Source organism: Eptatretus burgeri, chromosome 4, assembly GCF_056783735.1.
Source record: "Eptatretus burgeri isolate ZD-2024b chromosome 4, Ebu_testis_v1, whole genome shotgun sequence".
Taxonomy (NCBI): domain Eukaryota; kingdom Metazoa; phylum Chordata; class Myxini; order Myxiniformes; family Myxinidae; genus Eptatretus; species Eptatretus burgeri.
This window is the reverse complement of record NC_140964.1, coordinates 140,792,017-140,819,110: the sequence shown is the minus strand read 5'-3', so window position 1 is coordinate 140,819,110 and position 27,094 is coordinate 140,792,017. Positions and strand designations below refer to the sequence as shown.

Here is a 27,094-nt window from a genome sequence, read left to right as displayed (position 1 = left end):
CACTCTGTCTCTCACTCTGTCTCTCACTCGATCTCTCACTCGATCTCTCACTCTATCTCTCTCTCTCTCTCTCTCTCTCTCTCTCTCTCTCTCTCTCTCTCACTCCCTCTCTCTCACTCTCTTACTCTATCTCTCGCTCTATCTCTCGCTTGATCTCTCGCTCGATCTCTCGCTCGATCTCTCGCTCTATCTCTCGCTCTATCTCTCGCTCTATCTCTCTCTCACTCTATCTCTCACTCTCTCACTCTCTCTCTCACTCTCTCACTCTATCTCTCACTCTATCTCTCACTCTATCTCTCACTCTGTCTCTCACTCTGTCTCTCACTCGATCTCTCACTCAATCTCTCACTCGATCTCTCACTCTATCTCTCACTCTATCTCTCACTCTGTCTCTCACTCTGTCTCTCACTCTGTCTCTCACTCTGTCTCTCACTCGGTCTCTCACTCGATCTCTCACTCGATCTCTCACTCGATCTCTCACTCGATCTCTCACTCTATCTCTCACTCTATCTCTCGCCCTATCTCTCGCTCTGTCTCTCTCTCCCTGTATCTCTCACTCTATCTCTCACTCTATCTCTCACTCTATCTCTCACTCTATCTCTCACTCTATCTCTCACTCTATCTCTCACTCTATCTCTCTCTCACTCTCTCTCACTCTATCTCTCTCTCACTCTCTCTCACTCTATCTCTCTCTCACTCTCTCTCTCACTCTCGCTCTCACTCTATCTCTCACTGGATCTCTCACTCTATCTCTCACTCACTCTTTCACTCTCTCACTCTCCCACTCTATCTCTCACTCTCTCACTCTCTCTCTCTCACTCTCTCACTCTATCTCTCACTCTATCTCTCACTCTATCTCTCACTCTATCTCTCACTCTATCTCTCACTCTATCTCTCACTCCATCTCTCTCTCTATCTCTCTCTCTATCTCTCTCTCTCTCTCTCTCTCTCTCTCTATCTCTATCTCTATCTCTATCTCTATCTCTATCTCTATCTCTCTCTCTCTCTCTCTCTCTCTCTCTCTCTCTCTCTCTCTCTCTCTCTCTCTCTCTCTCTCTCTCTCTCTCTCTCTCTCTCCATCACTCCATCACTCCATCTCTATCTCTATCTCTATCTCTATCTCTCTCACTCTCTCACTCTATCTCTCACTCTATCTCTCACTCTATCTCTCACTCTATCTCTCACTCAATCTCTCACTCAATCTCTCACTCAATCTCTCACTCAATCTCTCACTCAATCTCTCACTCAATCTCTCACTAAATCTCTCACTCTATCTCTCACTCTATCTCTCTCTCACTCGCTCTCTCACTCGCTCTCTCTCACTCTCTCATTCCATCTCTCACTCTCTCTCTCTCTCTCACTCTATCTCTCACTCTATCTCTCACTCTATCTCTCACTCTATCTCTCACTCTATCTCTCACTCTATCTCTCACTCTATCTCTCACTCTATCTCTCACTCAATCTCTCACTCAATCTCTCACTCAATCTCTCACTAATCTCTCACTCTATCTCTCACTCTATCTCTCACTCTATCTCTCTCTCACTCGCTCTCTCACTCGCTCTCTCTCACTCTCTCACTCTATCTCTCACTCTATCTCTCACTCTATCTCTCACTCTATCTCTCTCTCTCACTCGCTCTCTCACTCGCTCTCTCTCACTCTCTCACTCTATCTGTCACTCTATCTCACTCTCTCTCACTCTATCTCTCACTCTATCTCTCACTCGCTCTCTCTCACTCTCTCATTCTATCTCTCACTCTCTCACTCTCTCTCTCTCACTCTCTCACTCCAGCTCTCACTCAATCTCTCACTCTATCTCTCTCACTCTATCTCTCTCACTCTATCTCTCACTCTATCTCTCACTCTATCTCTCACTCTATCTCTCACTCTATCTCTCACTCTATCTCTTGCTCTATCTCTCACTCTATCTCTCTCTCACTCTCTCTCACTCTCTCTCACTCTCACTCTCACTCTGTCTCTCACTCGATCTCTCACTGTATCTCTCACTGTATCTCTCACTGTATCTCTCACTGTATCTCTCTCTCTCTCTCTCTCTCTCTCTCTCTCTCTCTCTCTCTCACTCTCTCTCTCTCTCTCTCTCTCTCTCTCTCTCTCGCTCTCTCTCTCTCACTCTCCCACTCTATCTCTCACTCTATCTCTCACTCTATCTCTCACTCTATCTCTCACTCTATCTCTCACTCTATCTCACTCTATCTCTCCCTCTCTCTCACTCTGTCTCTCACTCTGCTCTCTCTCTCTCTCTCACTCTCTCACTCTATCTCTCACTCTATCTCTCACTCTATCTCTCACTCTATCTCTCACTCTATCTCTCTCTCTCTCTCTCTCACTCTTCCTCTCCCTCTCCCTCTCCATCTCTCTGTCTCTGTCTCTATCTCTATCTCTGTGTCTCGCTCTATCTCTCGCTCTATCTCTCGCTCCATCTCTCACATGATCTCTCACTCTATCTCTCTCTCACTCTATCTCTCTCTCACTCGATCTCTCACGCGATCTCTCACTCTATCTCTCACTCTATCTCTCACTCTATCTCTCTCTCTCTCTCTCTCTCTCTCTCTCTCTCTCTCTCTCTCTCTCTCTCTCTCTCTCTCTCTCACTCTCGCTCTCACTCTCCCACTCTATCTCTCACTCTATCTCTCACTCTCTCTCACTCTCTATCTCTCACTCTCTCTCTCTCACTCTATCTCTCACTCTCTCTCTCTCTCACTCTCTTACTCTATCTCTCACTCTATCTCTCGCTCTATCTCTCACTCTATCTCTCTCTCACTCTCTCTCTCTCTCACTCTCTCTCTCTCTCTCTCTCTCACTCTCTCTCTCTCACTCTATCTCTCTCACTCTATCTCTCACTCTATCTCTCACTCTATCTCTCACTCTATCTCTCACTCTATCTCTCACTCTATCTCTCACTCTATCTCTCACTCTATCTCTCACTCTATCTCTCACTCTATCTCTCACTCTATCTCTCACTCCATCTCTCACTCCATCTCTCACTCCATCTCTCACTCCATCTCTCACTCCATCTCTCACTCCATCTCTCACTCCATCTCTCACACCATCTCTCACTCCATCTCTCACTCTCACTCTATCTCTCACTCTCTCTCTCACTCCCTCTCTCTCACTCTCTCGCTCTATCTCTCGCTCTATCTCTCGCTCGATCTCTCGCTCGATCTCTCGCTCGGTCTCTCGCTCTGTCTCTCGCTCTGTCTCTCGCTCTGTCTCTCGCTCTGTCTCTCGCTCTGTCTCTCGCTCTGTCTCTCGCTCTGTCTCTCGCTCTGTCTCTCGCTCTGTCTCTCGCTCTGTCTCTCGCTCTGTCTCTCGCTCTGTCTCTCGCTCTGTCTCTCGCTCTGTCTCTCGCTCTGTCTCTCGCTCTCGCTCTGTCTCTCGCTCTCGCTCTCGCTCTGTCTCTCGCTCTCGCTCTCTCTCTCTCTCTCTCTCTCTCTCTCTCTCTCTCTGTCTCTCTCTCTCTCTCTCCCTCTCTGTTTTCTTGAAAAGTTTTTTTTATACTTAAGTGATGACCTCCAGTTTTCAAATTAACCTGCCTGCCAAGTGGTGCAGGAGTGCATTATCAGGTCAGGTAATTCACCCACTTCTTATGATAATTCACCACTTCCTCTGGAAATTCACCACTTCTGAGGAGAGTTCTTCACTTCTTATGATAATTTACCACTTCTTATGATAATTCATCACTTCTTATGATATTTATAATTCATCACTTCTTATGATGATTCACCACTTCTTATGATAATTCATCACTTCTTATGATAACTCATCACTTCTGATGATAATTCATCACTTCTTATGATTATTCATCACTTATGATAATTCATCACTTCTTGTGATAATTCATCACTTCTTATGATAATTCACTACTTCTTATGATAATTCATCACTTCTTATGATAATTCATCACTTCTTTTGATAACTCATCACTTCTTATGATAATTCACCACTTCTTATGATAATTCTCCACTTCTTATGATAATTCACCACTTCCTCTGGAGATTCACCACTTCTTAGGAGAATTCCTCACTTCTTATGATAATTATAATTCATCACTTCTTTTGATAATTCATCACTTCTTATGATAATTCATTACTTCTTATGATAATTCATCACTTCTTATGATGATTCATCACTTCTTATGATAACTCTTCACTTCTAATGATAATTCATCACTTCTTTTGATAACTCTTCACTTCTGATGATAATTCATCACTTCTGATAATTCATCACTTCTTATGATAACTAATCACTTTTTATGATAATTCATCACTTCTTATGATAACTCATCACTTCTTATGATAATTCATCACTTCTTATGATAATTCATCACTTCTTATAATAATTATTCACCACTTCTTATGATAATTCACCACTTCTTATGATAACTCATTACTTCTTATGATAACTCATCACTTCTTATGATAACTAATCACTTTTTATGATAATTCATCACTTCTTATGATAATTCATCACTTCTTATGATAATTCATCACTTCTTATGATAATTATTCACCACTTATTATGATAATTCACCACTTCTTATGATAATTCATCACTTCTTATGATAATTCATCACTTCTTATGATAATTATTTACCACTTCTTATGATAATTCACCACTTCTTATGATAATTCATCACTTCTTATGATAATTCACCACTTCTTATGATAATTCATCACTTCTTATGATAATTCATCACTTCTGATGATAATTCATCACTTCTGATAACTCATCACTTCTTATGATAATTCATCACTTTTTATGAGAATTTACCACTTCTTATGATAACTCATCACTTCTTATGATAATTCATCACTTCTTGTGATAATGTATCACTTCTTATGATGATTCACCACTTCATATAATAATTCATCACTTCTTATAATTCACCACTGGTGGGGACATATTGCAGACAGAGCAGGGGCGGCGAGACCAGAGAGGAGATAGTAGAAGACAGAAAGATCATCGACCTTCCTGCGGTGATAGATTGAGAGGCCCAAAGACTCAGCCTCATTGCGGGAGATACCAATGATCCTAAATGCCTTGGTTTCCACAGTGTGAAGCCGAGAAAGGTGAGAGGCAGGAACACCAGCCCAGAGTGGAGAGCAGTACTCCATCAGACTGGTGACGAAAGCTTTGTATGTGGTCAGGAGCTCAGGTGGGCCAAAGAAGGACTTTGCACGACGGAGGATTCCCAGTCTGCAACTCGCTTTGGAGGGGGGGAGGGGTGGGGTTCTAACTGGTCCTTTCGGAGAGACATAGTGAGAGTGTGAGATTCATCACTTCTGATGATAATTAATCATCACTTGTGATAATTCTCCACTTCTTATGATAATTCATCACTTCTTATGATAATTCATCACTTCTTATGATAATTCACCACAGGTCAGGTCAGGTATGGGAGCATGCGCCAGAACAGCCGATCGCTGCATCCACTTTCCGCCAGTACTCCAGGGGCCTCTGTCTGGCCCTCTCCCAGGCAGATGCCTGGCCCATCCCCATCTACTTGAAATGCTAATCAATCTGCTGCAACCACGAGGAATGTGGTCAGTCCATTGGCCTCCTCCACTCATGAGGCTCCATCGCTGAGAGAATCTGGTGAGCAGGATCAGCATCAGGAAAATGAGCCACATGTCCATACAGCCACAACTGATGCTCACGGACTAGGCAGGTAACGAATCTCATTTGAGTCTCTTTCAGCAACTGCTCGTTGGACACTAAGACTGAGCAATGATCACCAAGGATTCTCCGAAGAGACCTGGTACCAAAGGAATTAAGTCCTTTGTCAGATTCCCTGGTCAGAGTGCAAGTCTCACATCCGTAGAGCAAGACTGGAATGACCAAGGACCTGAAGACTCGGATTTTCGTTCTCCTGCACAGATACTGACAGCACCACACACCATGATCCAGTGAATGCATGACTACCCAGGCCTGACCCAGATGTCTATTGACCTCTGGCTCACAGCCAGCTGGAGACATGAATATCATTGCTAAGGTAAGTGAATTTCTCCGTGACCTCAACATCCTCACCACAAATAGGTCCAGACAAGATAGCAGCATCCAAGATGTCATTGAAAACCTGGATCTTAGTTTTGACCAAGGAAATCTGTAATTCCAGCGACTCGGACTCCTCATTCAGCAGCTTGTGGGCCCCCAAAAGGATATCCAGATTCTCCACAAAGATGATTGCATTTTCTGCGATATCAAGCTCAGAGATCTTGACTTTCTCAAATGATGCACCGCAGTTTGATCTCTCCGACATCCTCCCCAGAATCCAGTGCATACAAGTGCTGCAAAATGTGGGGACCAGTACACACCCCTGACAAACTCCAGTAAAAACTGTAAATCAGTCAGAGATGGTATCACCACATCTCACAGCACTCTCCGTACTGGAGTATAGTTCAGACATCAGATTGATCAGTTTTAGTGGCACCCCACCAAGACCAAGAATCCCCCAGAGGGCATCCCGTTTCACTGAATTGAAGGCTTTGCAGAGATCTACGTTGGCTGCAAGCAACCACTGCCAAAACTCTTGGCTGCATGAGGTGAGGACTCGAAGACCAAGGATACGGTCAATTGTTGACCTCTTTGGGGTAAAGCATGACTGCTCTGGGTGCTGGTGCTCAAGCAGAAGGTGTCAAACCCTATTAATAATTACTAGAGCAAAGACCTTGGTACTTCCAAAGTACATCCATCCCTTTTTAACTTATTTCTTCCAATGCTTTAAGCGTGCATAAAATACAGAGTTTACAAGTAAATTGGCCAAGTAGTTTATGATTCTTTAAGATATTCATAAAGAGATACTATTACATGACACCAGGACCCTGACATTTGCGAGGGATATGTTCCGGGAAAACCCCACGAATGTGGGGGCATTGTTTCAATGGGAAATGGGGGAATAGGTTCTGGGGATTTCCCGATCTGCGAAAAATCCGCAAATGTCGGGGTAAAATCCTCGAGTGTGGGGAAAGAATCCACGAGTGTTTTGTCATTGTTGCATTGGAGACAAGGGCGATAACGTTATCAGTTCATGGCAGTTCCTGGTTCATGAAAAATTCCGCAAATGGCGACACCACTAAAGTTGGGGAATTGGTACAATGGGGAAAAGGCGGATAACGTTATTGGTTCACGGCGGTTCCTGGTTCAAAGGGGAAAGTTTTTAAAGTTCAAAATGTTTTTGACCACGAATGCATGATTACAGTTTCATTTAAGATGCTGACAAAAATAAAAACAACAACACCAGGTGCCATTTCCAATTTATTAAGGAATGCATGTTAAAGTCTCTTAACCATACCATACCAAAGAAGGGCGCGATGGGTGCATACCACTTGCTCTATGGGTGCGAGACTTGGACTTTGACCAAGGATCTGAGACGGAGACTTAATTCCTTTGGTACCAGGTCTCTTCGGAGAATCCTTGGCTATCGCTGGTCGGATTTTGTGTCCAACGAGCGGTTGCTGAGAGAGACTCGGATGAGATTTGTTACCTGCATAGTCCGTGAGCATCAGTTGCGGCTGTATGGACATGTGGCTCGTTTTCCTGACGCTGATTCTGCTCACCAGATTCTCTCAGCGAGGGAGTCTCATGAGTGGAGGAGGCCAGTGGGCCGACCACGTGCCTCATGGTTGCAGCAGGTTGACCATCATCTCAAGGAGATGGGGATGGGCCTGGCATCTGCCTGGGGGATGGCCAGACGGAGGCCCCTGGAGTACCGGCGGAAAGTGGACGCAGCGACGCGCTGTTCTGGCACATGCTCCCATACCTGACCTGATACCATACCATACCAGACCGCGAAACAAAAAATACAACATCATGTACCGTTTCAATTTTTTATTAAACAAACACAGCACACATAACTTTGCAAAATGATGAAGATGATGATGACGACGATGAAGATGAGATGCGCTGGGTGTAATAGGTCTTGAAAGTGGATAGTACCCTCTGGTTGAGTGGCTGAATGAGGGAGGTGATGTTCGGCAGCAGTAACATGACCTCAACTTTCGGGTGAGCATTGTTCAGGTCCGTGGCATGACCAGGAGTGTTATCAAGCAGCCAGAGTACCTGGAACAAAAGGTGCTTTCCTGCCAGGTAACTCTCGACCTGAGGAAAGAAACAGTTATGAAACCAGTTCATAAAAAGTTCAGACGTCACCCACACCTTCCTGTTCACCCTCCAGTGTGCAGGCAGCATCTGCTTGTTTTTGTTCTTCAGCACATGTGGGTTCAGAGAACGGTAGAGTATCATGGGCTTTACCATGAAGTCCCTGAGCACAGGAGAAGGGATACTCAGTCCTTTGCGGCCTTGAAGCTGGTAGCCGCTTTGCCCTCGTGCTGTGAGATGAATGTTCTGGTCAGCATCTTTTTCCAAAACAAGCCAGTCTTATCAGCATTAAAGACCTGCTTCGGCAGGTACCCCTTCTCCTCAATGAGGCTCGCGAGTTCTGCAGGGAATACTTTGGCCGCGTCGTAGTCCGTAGAGGCACGCTCCTCTACAAGCTTGATGTTGCAGGAATTATATCATGCCTTGAAGCGGTGGAACCACCAACTGCTCGCTGTAAACAGGCTGGAGGTGCAGATTGTACCCGCTGTGCTCGCAGTTGCACCACCCATGCCAGAGAGATGGTTGTGCTGGAGCTTCTCCTTCTCCCCTATCTGTGGTCTGCTTAGAGGCATACCATTCTGAGCGTTTTCCTCGATCCTTGGGAGCAATTTTCAAAGAATGAATGGAGCGAGAGGCAATACACAGGTTAGAGCAACGGGACGAGAATGATGATGATCCAGGACGCAGTGAGTAGTCTGCGCATTGTTTGTGGGGGATTTTTATGGGTGATACTGTATTCAGTAGTTGATAATAGATGTGGTGAGTGATGTTATTGTGTAATTAGTCCATATGTAGCTCGCTGCAAATTATACTAATAGATATGCTGAATGTTTCCATTACTTAACTCACAGGACATGATGTTTTTCCTATCTACAGGCAGATTATGCTGAGCATTTTAAAAATGTAACAGTTCAGATGGTGCTGTTCATAGCAAGGTGGTTATTTACACTAAGATGCGTTGAATATTTCCATTGTGGAATGTCCAATGTGGCGACCTGGTAATTACTGGATACATCAATGGATGCTGTTAGTGTTTTCATTCTGTAACTCACGGAGGATGACATCGTGGGGAATGACGTGTTACACTGCTGAGACATCCCGCGAAACTATGTTTATGCCGCAAAGCTACAATGCAGTACATAGATTACTGTATACTTGAAATGTGCATGGTGAGACGTCCCGTGAAACGATGTTTATCCCACGAAGCTACAATACACGTACAGGAAGCAGGTCATGTTCGCGGCTTGTGGAAGAGATGTTTTTTTGTGTACGTACAATATTGTATTGTGCGTACATCCAGCTGCTTTGTGTGTGGCTTGTGGAAGATATGTTTTAGAACCGTTATGCTCGCGGCTCGTGAAAAAACAAGAAATTGCCACGAAAACCATGAATACGTTGGACAATTTACCACGGATGTAGGAGCATGTCGCAAATTATCGACACAAATACATGGAACCCGCGAATGTTTGAACTGCGTATGTCGGGGTCCGGGTGTACTGCAAACCGCTTGGACTTGTTATCCACTCTCCCATCTGGAGCAACATATACACATTTACATGGAGAATTTGTGTCCTCCCCCCTCCAGACTTTGAATGTTTTAATTTCTAAAACCTTCCTGGGCACACCCCAAGTACAACTGCCAAATTTAAACTCCTTCCGTCTCGCGGTTTCGGAGTGCATACAAGTCAAACAAGCACATACACCAAATTATATGTCGTGTGATTTTAATTTATATACAAGTCCTGCATTCCTTTCAGGAAGGACGGCCACCTCATTTACAACATCACATGCTGGTCTGTTGAAAATACTCCTCTCTGCTTTAACCCATAAATGTGATTTGTGTCGTTGGTTTGACTCACCCAGCACAGTTTGCAACCCCTGATAATCTCTGTTGTCATGTAAATGATCAACATTCAGTTTGGATGTGGTTTCAAAATAATGGCGTTTTGAGTGGAACAACAAGGACTGACAGGGCCAGAGGCAACAGCCGACGAGTTAAGAGACTTAGTACAGCAGTAAGGCACAAGACTCAGAGTCTTACAATGCATATACTCATCTCCCTGGAACAGGTAGTGGCAGCAGAAACAGGAGACAGGTTTACACTGGAATTGGATAGGTACCTACAAGCAGATGTAGAGGGGTACATCAGCATTTCAACGGACCCTGGAGACAGAGTTGTTATTGGAATGGAACATTGTGTGTTGGAAAATGATGTTGCAGTCCCATGCCTACCGATAAGGATCTCATAACATTTGTGTTGTTAATCAGATTTATTTTTCCTTCAGTGAGTCTGATGAAGTTGGACTCCTTGGTTTTGACATCAGCAACTTGGAGAAAAAGAAGAGGATGGCAGAGGAGCTTACAAAGGTATCTGTGCGTGTTTTTTTTTTGAAGACTGTAGGGATAGAAAGGGGGGGAAAAAGGAGTGCCCAGATTTTGATTCATGTTTCCATGAGTTTTCTGGGACTGGGATATTGACGTTTTTGCAGATGTACCAGTGGATTATTCTACAAACTCTGTTGTGCCTCTGTGTGAATAGCTGTTCTGACATGAGTTTTTTTTACATCCCAATATAATAGGTGGTGGCTCATGCTTTCTGTTTCTACCTTACAGAACCTACACTTGTCCAATTTACTCAGTCCTTCCATTTTCTTCAAGCCATTCATGTGGTGTCCCTAGTCTTGGGCATTAATAATGATTTGTTTTCCATCCCAGTTGAGCAGACCTCTTCTTAGCCATTCCAATGAGCCTTCTTTGTCGATGCCCAATCTGTCCAACTCTCTTTTAAAAAATGAATATTCCTGCTCTTACCATTCTCCCAGTTGTCGGTATATATCTGTTGATATTTTGCTTTCTATTTTTCTTTCATCTTTTTTGCAATCACTGGGGCTATATTCTTTGCTGTTTTGTTTCATGTGTGACATCTTCCACTTACACCTGTCTTTGGAAAAAAATTTGCAAGATGGGTTTGGAATACCTTCTCTGACTTGATGTCTTCATGTTTGCATAGAAATTGGATTCTGTTGTCTGTTGATTTGTTTTTCACATGCTCAACCAGTGCAACAGATGTCATTCTGTGGACTTGGTTGAGTTCCATCAGGCCGCTATCTCCTCGTCTCGGCAGGTACATTCTCAGGATGTAGTGATTTTGGTAGAACATTTTATGGATGGTGAGGAGTTTCTGTGTTTTGATATCTGTTTGTGTATGTGTGTGTCTAGTTTGTTTGTGTTTATGTGTGTGTGTGTCTAGTTTGTCTAATAGTGTCTAGTTTGTGTGTGTCTAATATGTGTGTCTAGTTTGTTGATTTACATTTGTGGCCAGTTTATTATTCTGCAGCTGTATTGGAACAAAAGTATTGCGAGTTGGTTGATGGCTTTGATTTTATTTCTTGGGGTGAGATGTGTTTTCAGGATCAGCCTCATTCGATGTAAGTATTCTTTGGTAATTGTTTTGTGCATTTATTTGTGACATATTTGGTGGCCCTCTTCTACTTCAACGTATTTGTATGATGCTTTGTTGTCTAGAACCTGCATTATTGTATCTCGGTCGATTTTTATGTTGTCCATTTTTGTTGATTTACCTTGTACGAATGTGAACTTGGCACACTTATCTCGGCCCAGTTCCTTTTGAATGTCATCGGAGTACCCTTTCACTAATGTCAGTTGTTCCACAAATTTTTCCTCATTTGGTGCAAAGAGTTTTACATCATCCATGTAAAGTTGATGTCACCTTTCCTGTCTCTTTGGAAGTTCTCTTATTGGACGTGAGGGTGTATCCATGTCCTTGCTCATTAATGGGGTTGCTCAGTGGGTCCAGGGCCAGGTAAAACAGGAGGGGTGAAAAGCTATCACCCTGGAAGATCCCACGATGTATCTTCACTCCTGTGAAGTTTCAATTTATCCTTCCTAGTTTTGCACTATCAATGTGGTATTCCAAAGCTGCATTGCTTTCTCACAATCAGTTTGATTATTTGGTGGTTGATCTTGTATAATTGCATGTATTGTATCATCCATGAATGTGGAACATTATCAAAAGCTTTTTTTTAGTCAATCCAGGCTGTTGACAATTTGCTTCCTCTGGTTTTACGGTTTTCGAGTATGGCCTCGTTTCATTGTTGGTGGTATATTGTTCAATAGCATCCTTTTTTTTACATCCCTTCTGTTCTGCCTCGAAACCTCCTGTGTGTGTGTGTGTGTGTGTGTGTGTGTGTGTGTGTGTGTGTGTGTGTGTGTGTGTGTGTGTGTGTGTGTGTGTGTTTAAAAAGGTTATTCAATGTGTAGAAAGTGATGGAGGAGATGTCACCTGATTCCCAGTGTGGATCTCCATGCAGAAGAGGGTGTGTAGCCATGATCTTCTGTGTACATCAGTCAATATATATATATATATATATATATATATATATATATATATATATATATATATATATATATATATATATATATATATTGTTGTGGATTCTCGCCACTCCGGCATGCGGGCGACCGCTTTCAGCTAATTTGCGGCCGCACGCGCCCACCGACCGTGGCAATCCAGTCGCAGCTTTCGGATCAACGCCGAAATCCAGTTACGGGTGTGTTTTTAACCACACCACAACCTTGTCAACGCTCTGCCTGCGCTACAGGGTTGATCGCCGAATTGTCGATTTACCTAATTATTCACGTGGACAGACGACTGAGAGGTTGTACCTCAACGGGACCCGTACGGAGATGAGCCGCTTTAAGCAGCTCGCTCAATTTGCGATTGCCGAGTGGTTTATTATCTCCAAGCCCCGTTGGACCCGATTATCTTATTGGCTATTAATAACCAGCTGTTTATTCTGAACGCAATTATGGCAGTTCAATGGAGGAAGGGACGCAACGAGCAGGTGAATATTCAAACAATGCGGACATTTATTTCCAATGCAGGCACGTATGCAATGAATGGGGTAAGGGACAAGACACGAACAAAAAGACCTACAGCCGTTGTCTATTATCATTTACATGCACTTATAACAATTCTCTATACTACTTATCGGACAAGGTGCCACAGACTTCCATGCAAAAAAACCCCAGAAAAGAAAAGGGAGAACAGGGCCCGTAGACCTTTAATGTTCCTCGGAGCTTGGACGACCGAAGTAGCTCCACGAGGCCGTGCAGATTACCTTGTCGCCCTGGAGACGACTCGATGGGTCTTTCGGTCGGCGACCCTCCTTATGTCGTGTTGTTAACACGGCTGCTGGTATAATGGCAGCTCGGTTGGTCCAGGCCTTGCCGTGCGGCCTGGTCGATCGGGCCTGGCCGACGACGCTTCAGAGGAGCGAACGGGCCTTGCTCTTTTGGAGTTGATGCTCTTTTAAGAGTCCGCTCACTCCTCAGCGTCTCTCGGACCGTCCCGGGGCCTGATCACTTCAGACCGTTATTTCACTGGCTGGTGACTTTGCTGCCGCCTCCACCGACCCACAACTCTGCATGGCACTGCAGGCTTGACTGGACTCCAGAGCTCCACTCCGAACTGCCGACTCAACTCAACTGGTTTCTCGGCGTTTCAGCCCGGCCTTTTATCGGATTCGGGGGTGGTGGTTGGTCTTTCACCTTCGAACCTTCACCTCTGGCTGGCTCCGCCCCTTTTGTCATTCTGATCCGATCTTGCCGTCAAACGCGGACGTGGTAGGAATCACCAGATTTCGCTCCAACGAGGAAGTCGTCGTGTTTGGTAGTGGAGATGTTGTTCGTTTGTGGATGTCGTTGCTGGCGAAAAGATGGCGGCGTTTGTGGAGATGAAGGTGATGTTGTTCATTGGTTGAAATGGTTGTTGTTGGTGAAAAGATGGCGTTGTTTGTGGAGATGATGGTGAGGAGATGTTGTTCGGTTTAAATAAAGATAGCAAAAGAATAACGGCTAACTCAAAGATGCACAGCCCGGCTCACGAATAATCCCGTTATACATCGCTGGGGAAATGGTGTTGGCGAGCCTGGTGTTGGCGCAGTGGTTAGGGCAGCGGCTTGGGACCCAAAAAGGTCCTGAGTTCAAGCCCCGTTGGGCCAATGAATTAATATATATATGTATATATATATATATATATATGTATATATATTGTTGCGGTTTTCGCGCCCGCCGGCGTGCGACGGCCACGTAACTCGAATCGCGGCACGTCGCCCACCGGACGGACAATCCAGTCGTGACCCTCTCGGACTAACGCCGGGAACCAGTCACGGGTGGACCTTTCGGTCTCACCGCGATCGAGCCAATCAGCCCCCGCGTGGGATAGGGTTGCTCGCCAAATTCGAACTACCTAAGTACCCACGCGGAGGGTAGACCGGGCGATCGCACCTCGCCGCAGGTCGACTTCGGACACGGGCCACTTAAGCGACCCGTTCCGTACTATCAGAATAACCGAGCGGTGTTATCGTCGACCTCGACGGTTCGATTAATTATCGGGCGTATTCAGCCCACTACCAACCCTTTACGTGAAGCAAGATGGGGATTCAATGGAGGAAAAGACGAAGCGAAGCGGGAAACAGTTCAACAATAAAGCACATTTATTCGCGGCACACGGGAAGCACACAAATACAATTCCACCAAATGCACACAAAAAAAGAAAACACAATTCCATTTACACAAAAAGCAAACATAAAAGTGAAAACACAGTGCAGAGCTAATACCGACTACCGAGCACACGGCAACACTTATACAATTCTACTTCACAGACGGCGCCGACAACACATACCCAAAACCAAGGAAAAGAAATACCCTCAAGAATGAGGCAGGCCTGAGGCCGAGACCGGGTCGGGCCTACCCGTCTGGTGATGAGACGCGGAGCGGCGATGGCCCCGCAACCCGCGGGCCTCGTGGACGGTGTCTAGTAGGGGGTGGGAACGGGGCCCCCTTGGTCGCACTATCTCAGCGCGGGGGGAAACAGGAGGGGGTTGCTGATGCTCGGGGTATAGAGGATCTTTATTACCCCTGGTGTGCGTCTCCACCTCGGCCAGGTCGCGCTGCCGGCCTCCCTCGGGCGTGCAGCTCCTGGCACCGACGCGAGCACCCCCTCGTCCGACTCTCTTCAGCTTCTCCAGCCACTGCAGGCTTCGGGCTCCAGACTTCCACACTCGTCCCCTCCGTTCCGACTCCTTCTCGTTCTCGTTCTCCTTTTCGTTCCGACTCCTTCTCGTTCCGACTCCTTCTCGTTCTCGTTCTCCTTTTTCGTTCTCGTTCTCCTTTTTCTGACTGACGAACACCGTCCTTTTATCCCCCCGTAACTTCGCCTTTGACCCCCTCCCTTTGACCTTTCACCTCGCTCCCCATTGGCCCGAGAAAAAGTGGGCGTGAAGGCTTTTTGATCCACAAATTTGCATATATCGATCGTTCTGGAGGCGGGGCCAAATCGCCCCTCGCTCACCGATTGGACTGCAAAAAGTGGGCGTGTGTCGTTTTTGATCCGTTTTTGAAGCACAAAATCCGTGATTTTGTACACGCTGTTCGACGCGCGTTCTGCATGAGTCCAACACCGGTACCCACAGCGGGGCAAGAACGGTGGCGATGCTACGGTTGTGAGGTGTGCGTGAAGGTCGTGGCGGTTGTGGTGAAGCGGTGGTTGTGGTCGGTGGTTGATGTTGTGGTTGTGATCATGGCGGTTGGTCCAAAATAAAGATAGTAAAAGAAAAACGGCTATCCTGAAGAGTCGCAGCTCGCATAAATGACATGTATTCCCACTAGACAACGGGTTTGGGCCTAACTACACATGCACTTACCGAGATACCTCACCTAAGGGACCTGAATGGTGGTTTGCGAATCTGGTAACCACAACAATATATATATATATATATATATATATATATATATATATATATATATATATATATATATATATATATATATATACATTGCATATATGTAATATGTGTATATATATATATATATATATATATATATATATATATGTATGTATATATATATATATATATATATATATATATATATATATATATATATATATATATATATTTCTAGATATACCAAGTCGTATAACACCAGGGGGTTGACTCAGCCTGTCATCCTTCCGAGGTTGGCGAAATGAGTACCAGTGTACTAGGCCCGGTGTATGCCCCGGTTAGAATAGGTGTACCATATCCCTGTGTGTCGTAAGAGGCGACCAGGGTTGCGTCAGGAAGGGCATCCGGCGTAAAAAAACCTATGCGAAATCATAATGCGGACAACAAAACGAATTTCCATACCGGATCGGTCGAGGCCCGGGTTACCAACGACCGCCACCGGTACCGGTGGTCAGCAGGGTACCAGTGGAAATTGTGCTACTGCTGGGCGAAAGAGGAGAAGGAGACGGGGAAGGCGAGTCCGAAGGCAGTGGGAGAGGGAGAAGAGTAGAAGTGTGGAGGTGAGAGTTGGAACTCTGAATGTTGGGACGATGACTGGCAAAGGGCGAGAGTTGGCTGATATGATGGAGAGAAGAAAGGTGGACATACTGTGTGTACAAGAGACCAAGTGGATGGGGAGTAAGGCTAGGAGCATTGGAGGAGGTGTCAAACTCTTCTACCATGATGTAGATGGGAGGAGAAATGGTGTCGGAGTAATCCTGAAGGAAGGTTATGTCAAGAGAGTATTGGGGGTGAGGAGAGTGTCTGACCGAGTGATGAGTGTGAAGTTGGAAATTGAAGGGGTGATGATGAATGTCATCAGTGCATCTGCCCCGCATATGGGGTGTGAGATGGAGTATAAAGAAGATTTCTGGAGTGAGCTCGATGAAGTGGTGGAGAGTGTATCCAAGGATGAAAGAGTGGTGATTGGAGCAGATTTCAATGGGCATGTTGGGGAAGGGAATAAAGAGGATGAGGAGGTGATGGGTAGGTATGGTCTCAACAAGAGAAATGTGGAAAGGCAAATGGTGGTAGAGTTTGCAAAAAGAATGGAAATGGCAGTGGTAAATACGTATTTCAAGAAGAAGGAGGAACACAGGGTGACATTCTGTGTCGGAGTGGCGACCCGTCCAGGATTGTGTCCAATAGCCAAGGAGACTGCTTAGGCAGCACCAACGCTCTGCATGGAGTATGGCCCCGATGGATGGGAGGGTGACATTCAAGAGTGGAGGAAAGTGCACACAGGTGGATTACATCTTAAGCAGGAGATGCAACCAGAAAGAGATTAGAGACTGTAAGGTGGTGGCAGTGGAGAGTGTAGCTCGACAGCATTGATTGGTCGTCTGTAGGATGATTTTGGAGGTGAGGTTGAGGAAGTGAGTGAGGGCTGAACCAAGGACCAGATGGTGGAAGCTGAAGGAGGAAGACTGTTGCGTGGAATTTAGGGAGGAGGTGAGACAGGCGTTGGATGGTGGTAAAGATGGGTGGAATGATTGGGCAACTACAGCAGAAGTGGTGAGGGAGATAGCTAGGAAGGTACTTGGTGTGACATCTGGACAGAGGAAGGAAGATAAGGAGACTTGGTGGTGGAACGAGGAAGTACAGGAAGGTATAAGGAAGAAGGGGTTGGCAAAAAAGAAGTGGGATAGTCAGAGATGAAGAAAGTTGGCAGGAGTACAAGGAGTGGCGGCAAAAGGCAAAGAGAGAAGTGGCAAAGGCTAAGAAAAAGGCATATGACGAGCTGACTGAGAAATTGGATAGAAAGGAAGGGGAAAAGGATTTATACAGATTGTCAAGACAGAGGGACCGAGCTGGGAAGGATGTGCTGCAGGTTAGGGTGATAAAGGACGCAAATGGGAATATGCTGACGAGCGAGGAGAGTGTGTTGTGAAGGTGGATGGAGTATTTTGAGGAGCTGATGAATGAAGAAAATGAGAGAGAGAGAAGGTTGGAAGAGGTGGAGATAGTGAATCTGGAAGTGGGGTGGATCATTAAGGATGAAGTGAGGACTGCTATGAAGAGTATGAAAAGTGGAAAGGTGGTTGGCCCAGATGATATACCAGTGGAGGCATGGACTTGCTTCGGAGAGATGGCAGTGGGGTTGTTAACCAGATTGTTTAATAAAATCTTGGAAAGTGAGAGAATGCCAGAGGAGTGGAGATTAATTGTACTGGTTCCGATTTTCAAGAACAAGGGTGATGTGCAGAGCTGTGGAAATTACAGAGGGATAAAGTTGTTAAGCCACTCCATGAAGTTGTGGGAAAAAGTAGTGGAAGCTAGGTTGAGAGGAGAGGTGACTATTTGTGAGCAGCAATATGGGTTTATGCCAGGAAAGAGCACCACTGATGCGATGTTTGCTTTGAGAATGTTGATGGAGAAGTATCGGGAAGGCCAGAAGGAGTTACATTGTGTGTTTGTGGATTTAGAGAAAGCTTATGATAGGGTGCAAAGAGAGGAGTTGTGGCATTGTATGAGGAAGTCGGGAGTGGTGGAGAAGTATGTGAGGATCGTGCAGGATATGTACGAGGACAGTGTGACAGCGGTGAGGTGTGCGGTAGGAATGACGGACCGGTTTAAGGTTAAAGTGGGATTGCACCAAGGATCGACTCTGAGCCCTTTCCTGTTTGCAATGGTGATGGACAGGTTGACGGACGAGATCAGACTGGAGTCTCCATGGACTATGATGTTCGTGGATGACATCAATATCTGTAGAGAGAGTGGGGAGCAGGCTGAGACGAGCCTCGAGAGGTGGAGGTACGCACTGGAGAGAAGGGGAATGATAGTCAGTAGGAGTAAGACGGAGTGCATGTGCGTAAATGAGAGGGAGGGTGGTGGTATAGTGTGGTTGCAAGGAGTTGAGGTGGGGAAGGTGGATGGTTTTAAATACTTGGGATCAACTGTCCAAAGTAACGGAGAGTGTGGTGGAGAAGTGAAAAAGAGAGTGCAGGCAGGATGGAGTGGGTGGGGAAGAGTTGCAGGAGTGATTTCTGACAGAAGGGGAGCTGCAAGAGTGAAGGGTAAAGTATATAAGACGGTCGTGAGACCAGCTTTGTTGTATGGTTTGGAGGGGGTGGCGCTAACAAAAAGACAGGAAGCGGAGCTGGAGGTGGCAGAGTTAAAGATGCTGCGATTCTCGTTGGGAGTGACGAGGATGGACAGGATAAGGAATGAGTATATTAGAGGGACAGCGCAGGTAGGACGGTTTGGAGACAAAATGAGAGAGGCGAGATTGAGATGGTTTGGACATGTGCACATGGGAAGCGTAGTATATCGGGAGAAGAATGCTGAGGATGGAGCCGCCAGGCAGGAGGAGAAGAGGAAGGCCAAAGAAGAGGTTCATGGATGCAGTGAGGGCGGACATGCGGGTGGTTGGAGTGTCAATGGAAGATGTGGAGGATAGAGCGAAATGGAGACGGTTGATCCGCCATGGCGACCCCTAATGGGAGCAGCCAAAAGAAGAAGATGAAGAAGATACATCGGTGGGGAAATCTTACCTGGAACACACACTTACCGACATAACTGATCTCTGGGAAGCCTGAATGGTGTTCTGTGAATTTCCACAACCGTAACAATTATATATATATATATATATATATATATATATATATATATATATATATATATATATATATATATATATATATATATATATATATATATATAGACAGAGAGAGAGACAGACAGACAGACGTTATGACTTTTATGTCCTTATTTTACAAAGCATATTTGAACAAAACAAGCAATTCTTTATGCACCATTTGCTTCAGGTTCATGAAAACTATCAAAACATGAGAATCATGTCTGTCATTTCTGAAGTACAGTTGCTCAAGCTGGGTCCAAGAAATAATGAAGGTTCAAAGGTCAATAGTATTGTTGTAACTTTTCAAGTAAATGTAAACTTCATTCTCAATACATTTACACAAGACACCATGAGTCTTCAAATACAAGAAGACTACCTATGTTTACATGATACGCATGTTCTAGTTTTATATGAGCAGACACCATGCCTTTGAAACAAAAAAGTGCATTTTCATCTTTCCCTTTCACCAATCTAGCTTTTCTGGTCTTATAAATTGCAAGCTTAGCATTTCCATGCAAGAAATTCAAAAGCAAAACCACAGATTTGTTTCCAGTGTTGAAAGCAAGCCCATAAACAAATATTGGAAAAAAAAAAACAATTTTAAATTTTCAAAAAATATGATTCGGATACAGAAACAGTGGTGACAATCTCTTGCACTCAATATACACATCATACAAATTTTCGATACTCTTACAAAAGGGACATAAATGAGACACAGAAGGGTTAAACTTCTGGAGTAACACCTGTGTGGCCAGGGCCTGATGGACCAATCTCTAATTTTAGTCTCACTTGCGACCAACAGTCAGAGGTCGAAACATCACCTTCCATTTTGAAGTAAGGAAAGCTCCTGCAGGTAAAGTCTCTTTCCAATGGTTTTTTTAACGGTACCTTTACAGCCTGGTGAAATCACTTCTCGACAATTCCATGTATTGTTTTTTTTCCCCAAGATGTGGAACACACCAGACTCGTCACTATTTGAAGAGAACACGTCATGGTGTTTTGGGGCAGTGATTGAAAGTTTAGGAAAGCTTAGACGAAAATCCACTTCTTCACTTATCCCATTCCACCCAATATTTAAATGTAGAAAAGTCAAAATGTAGAAAAACTTTAAATGTAGAAACTTAAAAATTAAAAACTTAAAAATTTAAATGTAGAAAAACAAAACCTGTCAAAGGGCGGAGGAGCTCCTTGTGAGCCAACGGCCATCCATATCTAGTGCCCAACTGTGTCTGCGGACGTCCTCCTGCAGTTGGGTCACTTCTTATTAGGAGGTTGGTGGCAGGATTTGCACTCCGGCCACCGTAAAACCCTTCATTCTGCAAAACGCAAAAACGCAAAAAAATCTGAAAACCCACTCCGTGGGAGTACCTCCTGTGCAGCTTCCCTTCGCAGGGCAGCTCACCGGATGACGGGATTGGGGCAAAGCCTTCGGGACCCCCAATCTTTGATAGGAGGGAAACCACGGGGTAACATCCCTGGGTCAGATTGCAGGAGAGTGTGTCGGAGTGGTGCTGAGGTGTCGTCCACCAGACGGCGGTCTCCTTGGGTTAACCTGAGGCGGTCTCTTCGGGTGGGTGCCTGGAATGTCCTATCCCTAAGAGAGGATGATCACCTGTCTCTGTTATCATCTGAGCTCAAGCGTTTGGACATCGGGATTGCAGCTCTCTCTGAGGTTCGGAGACCGGATTGCGGCGAGATAATGGTGGGTGGTTACACCTACTATTGGTCTGGTCGCTCTGATGGTTACCATACCCAAGGAGTTGCTGTAGCTGTGTCCAATAAGCTGACCCCAATGATAATTGAGGTAACACCGGTCAACGAGCATATTATGAGATTAAGGATTCGTCACTCCTTAGGTGTCATTTCCCTGGTCTCTGTTTATGCTCCGACTGAGGCGAGTGATCTCACCGTGAAGGATGCATTCTACGCCACACTCGAGTCTGTGGTTGATCAGTGCCCCAGACGAGATACACTTCTAGTCTTGGGGGATTTCAATGCATCGACTGGAACTGATAGGGACGGTTATGAGGTGTGTGTTGGTCCCCATGGGTCAGGAACTATGAACCAGAATGGCACTAAGTTCCTTGACTTTGCAAGAAGTCATGGACTTAGGGTGGCTGGTTCATGGTTTCAGCACCCACAAGCTCATCGCTGGACTTGGTATTCCAACGCTGGCGGTGTGGCAAAGGAGATTGACCATGTCCTCATTGACGGTCGTTGGAGGATGATCCAGACCACAGGCTTGTTGTAGCAACTCTAAAGCTGCACCTTAAATCCTGGAGAATGGTACCATCCCAGCCGAGGCTGGATGTTACCAAGCTCAGGGATGAGAGAGTAGCTGAGGAGTTTGCGAACAGGCTGAGTGGACACTTGGGGGGTCTGGGTACTTTGGGGGGTCCCGAAGAGTTGTGGAGCGCCTTCAAGACCACCGTCCTTGATGTTGCCGGTGGATGCCTTGGAGCTCACCGCAGGGCAAAGAAGAATTTTGTCTCTCAAGGGACACTGGATACCATTGACCAGAGTCGCAGGGCCAGGCTGAATGGCAGAGCTGAGCTGTTCAGGGAGCTGAGGCGTAAAACTGTATGTGCACTGAGGGTGGACAAGGAGGCCTATGTGCGAGGAATCTGTGAGGGGGTAGAGCATCACCTGTGGACAGGTGATTCTCGTCCCGCTTACAGGGGAATTCGCGCATTACGTTCATCCAAGCCCATCCCTCGGAGCACTACAGTTCGAGCAGAGTGGTAGGCTCTTGACAGAGGAGTCTGAAGTGAAGGCCCGCTGGGCCGGTTACTTTGAGCGGTTGTACCAGGCTGATCCCCCAACTGTCGAGTTGGACGTCAAGAGTGTTACAATCCCTGTTGCTGACCCTCGAATCAACTGTGGTCCACCTACGCTTGTGGAAACACGGGCTGCGGTGAACCAGTTGAAATGGGGCAAAGCTCCAGGGATCTGTGGCATCCATGCCGAACTTCTCAAGGCTGGTGGAAATGCTGCACTCGTGTCGTTGCATGCAGTTTTGTGCTCTGCCTGGAACACAGGCATCATCCCAACTGACTGGAAGAGGGGCCTTGTTGTCCCTCTCTGGAAAGGGAAGGGTGATCGCCAAGACTGCAACAACTACCGAGGGGTGACGCTGCTCTCAGTGCCGGGCAAGGTCTTTGCTCGGATAATTCTCGATAGGGTTCGCCACCATCTGCTTGAGCACCAGCGTCCAGAGCAGTCAGGCTTTACACCAAAGAGGTCAATGATTGACCGTATCCTTGCACTTCGTGTCCTCACCAAACGCAGACGAGAGTTTCGGCAGGGGCTGCTTGCAGCCTATGTTGATCTCTGTAAAGCGTTCGATTCAGTGAATCAGGATGTCCTCTGGAGGATTCTTGGTCTTCGTGGGGTGCCACCAAAACTGATCGATCTGATGTCTGAACTCTACTCTGGTACTGAGAGTGCTGTGAAGTGTGGTGGTACCATCTCTGACTTATTTCCAGTTGTTACTGGAGTTCGTCAGGGATGTGTACTTGCCCCCACACTTTTCAGCACTTGTATGGACTGGATTCTAGGGAGGATGTCGGAGAGATCAAGTTGCGGTGCGTCATTCGGGAATGTCAAGATCTCGGACCTTGACTTTGCAGATGATGCAGTCATCTTTGCGGAGACTTTAGACATCCTCTTGGGGGCCCTCGAGGTGCTGAATGAGGAGTCGGAGCCGTTGGGATTACGGGTTTCTTGGGTCAAAATTAAGATCCAGGCTTTCGGTGACATCTTGGATGCTGCTGTCCTGTCTGTGTCTGTTTGTGGTGAGGATGTTGAGGTCGTGGAGAGATTCACTTACCTTGGCAGTGATATTCATGTCTCTGCTGGCTGCGAGTCAGAGGTCAATAGACGTCTGGGTCGGGCCTGGGGAGTCATGGATTCACTGGATCATGGGGTGTGGCGCTGCCGGTACCTGTGCGGGAGGACGAAAGTCCGAGTCTTCAGGTCCTTGGTACTTCCAGTCTTGCTCTATGGGTGCGAGACTTGGACTCTGACCAAGGATCTGAGACGGAGACTTAATTCCTTTGGTACCAGGTCTCTTCGGAGAATCCTTGGCTATCGCTGGTCGGATTTTGTGTCCAACGAGCGGTTGCTGAGAGAGACTCGGATGAGATTTGTTACCTGCATAGTCCGTGAGCATCAGTTGTGGCTGTATGGACATGTGGCTCGTTTTCCTGACTCTGATCCTGCTCACCAGATTCTCTCAGCGAGGGAGTCTCATGAGTGGAGGAGGCCAGTGGGTCGACCACGTGCCTCATGGTTGCAACAGGTTGACCATCATCTCAAGGAGATGGGGATGGGCCTGGCATCTGCCTGGGGGATGGCCAGACGGAGGCCCCTGGAGTACCGGCGGAAAATGGACGCAGCGACGTGCTGTTCTGGCACATGCTCCCATACCTGACCTGACCTGACCTGACCTGAAAAGTCGAGGTTACTATCCTCATGACCTCACTCACGACTCTTATTGAATGCAAACCAACTTTTTTAGAAACCGAGCCAGCAGGCAATCATCACTTCAAGGATCTCCCTAAGGATCTTCAACGATAAGATCTCGCACTTTATTTATTCCACTATTTGTAAAATATTCCATGAAGGATCGGCTGTGAGATATTCCAGCAAATAATAAGTTTTGGAATAGTGGCTCATGCACAAACTTCCTGGCATCATAAGAGATCTCTAGCCACTGCACTCCTCGAGCTTGCCAGGCATTCAGAAGAGATTGATGAAACACAGGGAGCCAAGCTCCATCAACCTGCTTCAGGTCCATGAGGAAGAGTTCTCGGTCAAAGACCATTCCACCTGTTTGCCTGAGCAAGGTATTAATGAGAGGACGCCAGGACACGACTTCACCATATAATGGACATTTTATTGTCATTCGTCGAAAAGCCTTTTTTCGACTTGGGATGTGCACCAAGTTTTGGCCACCAGAATTTCGTGGCCTGCACAACACATCTGGCTTGAGCCAGTGGTGCTTCCCCAGAAAAAAATCAATCAGACTCTTCTGAATGCTTGTGATCACAGCTTGAGGAGGCTGGAGTGCGATGACCTTGTGCCATATGGTTGGAAGGTTATTAATGATCGTTACCCGTGCCTTAAGTGACAAGAACTGGAGCATTCCTTTCCACCTTGATAGTTTCTGCTTAATGTTATCTTGGAACCCATCCCAATTCTTTTACATATAGCTTGTCGTTCCCCAATGGATCCCTAAGTAATTTAACCCATTCCGTTTTCCATAACTTTCCTCCTGGAAGAGTTGGGAGAAGTGCACATGAAGAGTGTGATGAGGAGAGTGTATCTGGGTATAGCCAAAGAGCTACACTCTTATTCCAATTTACTCTAGCTGATGAGGCAAGTTCAAATTTGGCAAGACATTGGGATTGCTCAATAAAATCTTTCTGATTTTTAACCACAACACACAGATCATCCGCAAAAGCTGAAGTAACAATGTTCGGACTGTTTGACAAGGACAACCCAGATAATGAAGTATGAAGGCGAGCCAGTAGGGGTTCAACAGAATGTGTGTACAACGTGCCTGACAGTGAACAACCCTGACGGATACCACGCTGAAAAGGAGAGGGATGACACAAACTATGATTTACTTTTAGCAGGCATGATGCATTTCTGTACAAAAGTTTTATGCAAGATATGAATTTTTCCCCAAAACCTGCTCCAGTAACAACTGCAAATAAGAACAAATGATCCACACTGTCAAAAGCTTTTTCCTGATCCAGGAGTAACAACCCAAAACCATGAGGCACAGTTTGACCGGTGGCAATTAAATCTCTAACCAAAAAAAATACTGTCATGGATGGATCGTTCAGGTATGCAATATGTTTGGTCATTTCCAATCAGGAGAGAGATGACATTTTTAAGACGCATTGCAAGCACTTTTGACACTGATGTGGATTTTTTTAAACCCACCTTGTTGTGATCGTTGTCCTCCTGAAGGATTCTAACTGGCCGATTGTGGAATCCTATTTGACTTCAGACAGAGTTTAACGTTTGTCCGATTTGATTATAAAATCCTACAAAAAACCCTATCGACACTGATAAAACTGATGTCCACACAAGTCCTTCCTTGTGAAACAATTTATTTTCTAATTATACACCATACACTTCTCACCCTTGTACAATGAACTTAAAAATCCCCATTTGTTGCAATATTATTTGGTTCTATTTCATTTATTCTTACTTTAGTTAACAGTTAGACCAACCCGATTCAATTCACTTCTACATTACATCAGAGAGTTTTATTCTAGCTTGGTACTTGGTCAGTTCCAAGGAGTACAAGCCACTGAGAAACTATACTTACTCACGTGCTTGCACTGAGAACAATGTGCCTTTCAAAACATTTTATACTTCCATGAGAGAGAGGTTGGGGGATATTCACCCAGACTGTAGACGTGTCTTTTAGACAAAAAGCCACTTCGTACATTTTCTAAGCAAAGGTTCATTTATTAGCTCGGTCACTCTGCTCCAGAACAACACATTTCTTATCATTTAGGGCAAAAGTCTTTTGGCCAGAAATGACAGCCAATTCAATTTGCAGCATAAAAGTTACATTTCTGAAACTCCATTTGTTACAATTTAAAATACACTGAATGTTCCAGCTTCTTGTTCGTATTTAAGTTTGTCAGCTTTTATTTTGAGCACTTATCAACCCAGATGCATTACTGGTGGCATGTGAGCAATATTGTTGGCAGAAAATCCGAATTTGGGATTTTGTACAGTCCCACCACTGTCAAACATTACAATAGGAACACTTTTGTTTTTCTAACTTATCCCATAGCAGTGTGAAGGCATTTTTTAAGTGTACATCTTGAAACAGTTTAACATTGAAAGTCTAGTATATGCTTTTACAGCAACGAAAGGGTAACATACATTTCATTACAATCATATGGTGATCAAAAAAGCCAGCTGGACTTATGTTTGTTCTCTGAATCAGATGAACCATTCCTTGGTTTACACACAATCTGTCCAGTCGGCCCATGGTTATCTGGCTCTTTGAACAACACACCCATGGATATTGACAAGTGTTTGGATTTCACTAACGCCATACATCCCTAAGTTTGCATTTTTGCACAAGTTTTGCCGAATACCTTGCACTGGGTGGATGGAGTTTAGGAGTATTGCTGTCCAGTCAGGGGTTAAGTGTGCAGTTAGGGTTAGTGATCTATGACCCATTTTGAGTGAAGAATTAAATTGATGATATTCATAACCCATTCCAAGGAACTATGTGACATAATAGATGCATGGATGAGACAGGTATATGGGCCATCATCAGGTGCATGGATGATATGGATATATGGGTGGTGGTGGTCATATGGCAGCTTAGCTGCTGGGGTAGCTATCATTTCTTGAAGCACGATTGTGTCGCTGATGCAGTGCCCCTCTACCAGTACACACACTGGAACTGGTACTTATTTCACCGACCTCGGAAGGATGACAGGCTGAGTCAACCCCCTGGTGTATTAATTCAGTGGCTGACAGGGCTTGAACTCAGGACCCTAGGATCCCAA

General features: G+C 45.4%; 1 protein-coding gene across 1 annotated transcript in view; it reads left to right on the top strand.

Moving 5' to 3' along the window:
* HECTD4 (HECT domain E3 ubiquitin protein ligase 4) overlaps nucleotides 1-27,094 on the top strand; it is a 525,771-nt gene that overhangs the window by 147,780 nt on the left and 350,897 nt on the right. Inside the window, exon 20 of the mRNA XM_085880170.1 lies at nucleotides 10,403-10,484. Within this exon, the coding sequence (XP_085736296.1) occupies nucleotides 10,403-10,484 (82 nt within the window). The remainder of the gene's footprint in view (nucleotides 1-10,402; nucleotides 10,485-27,094) is intronic.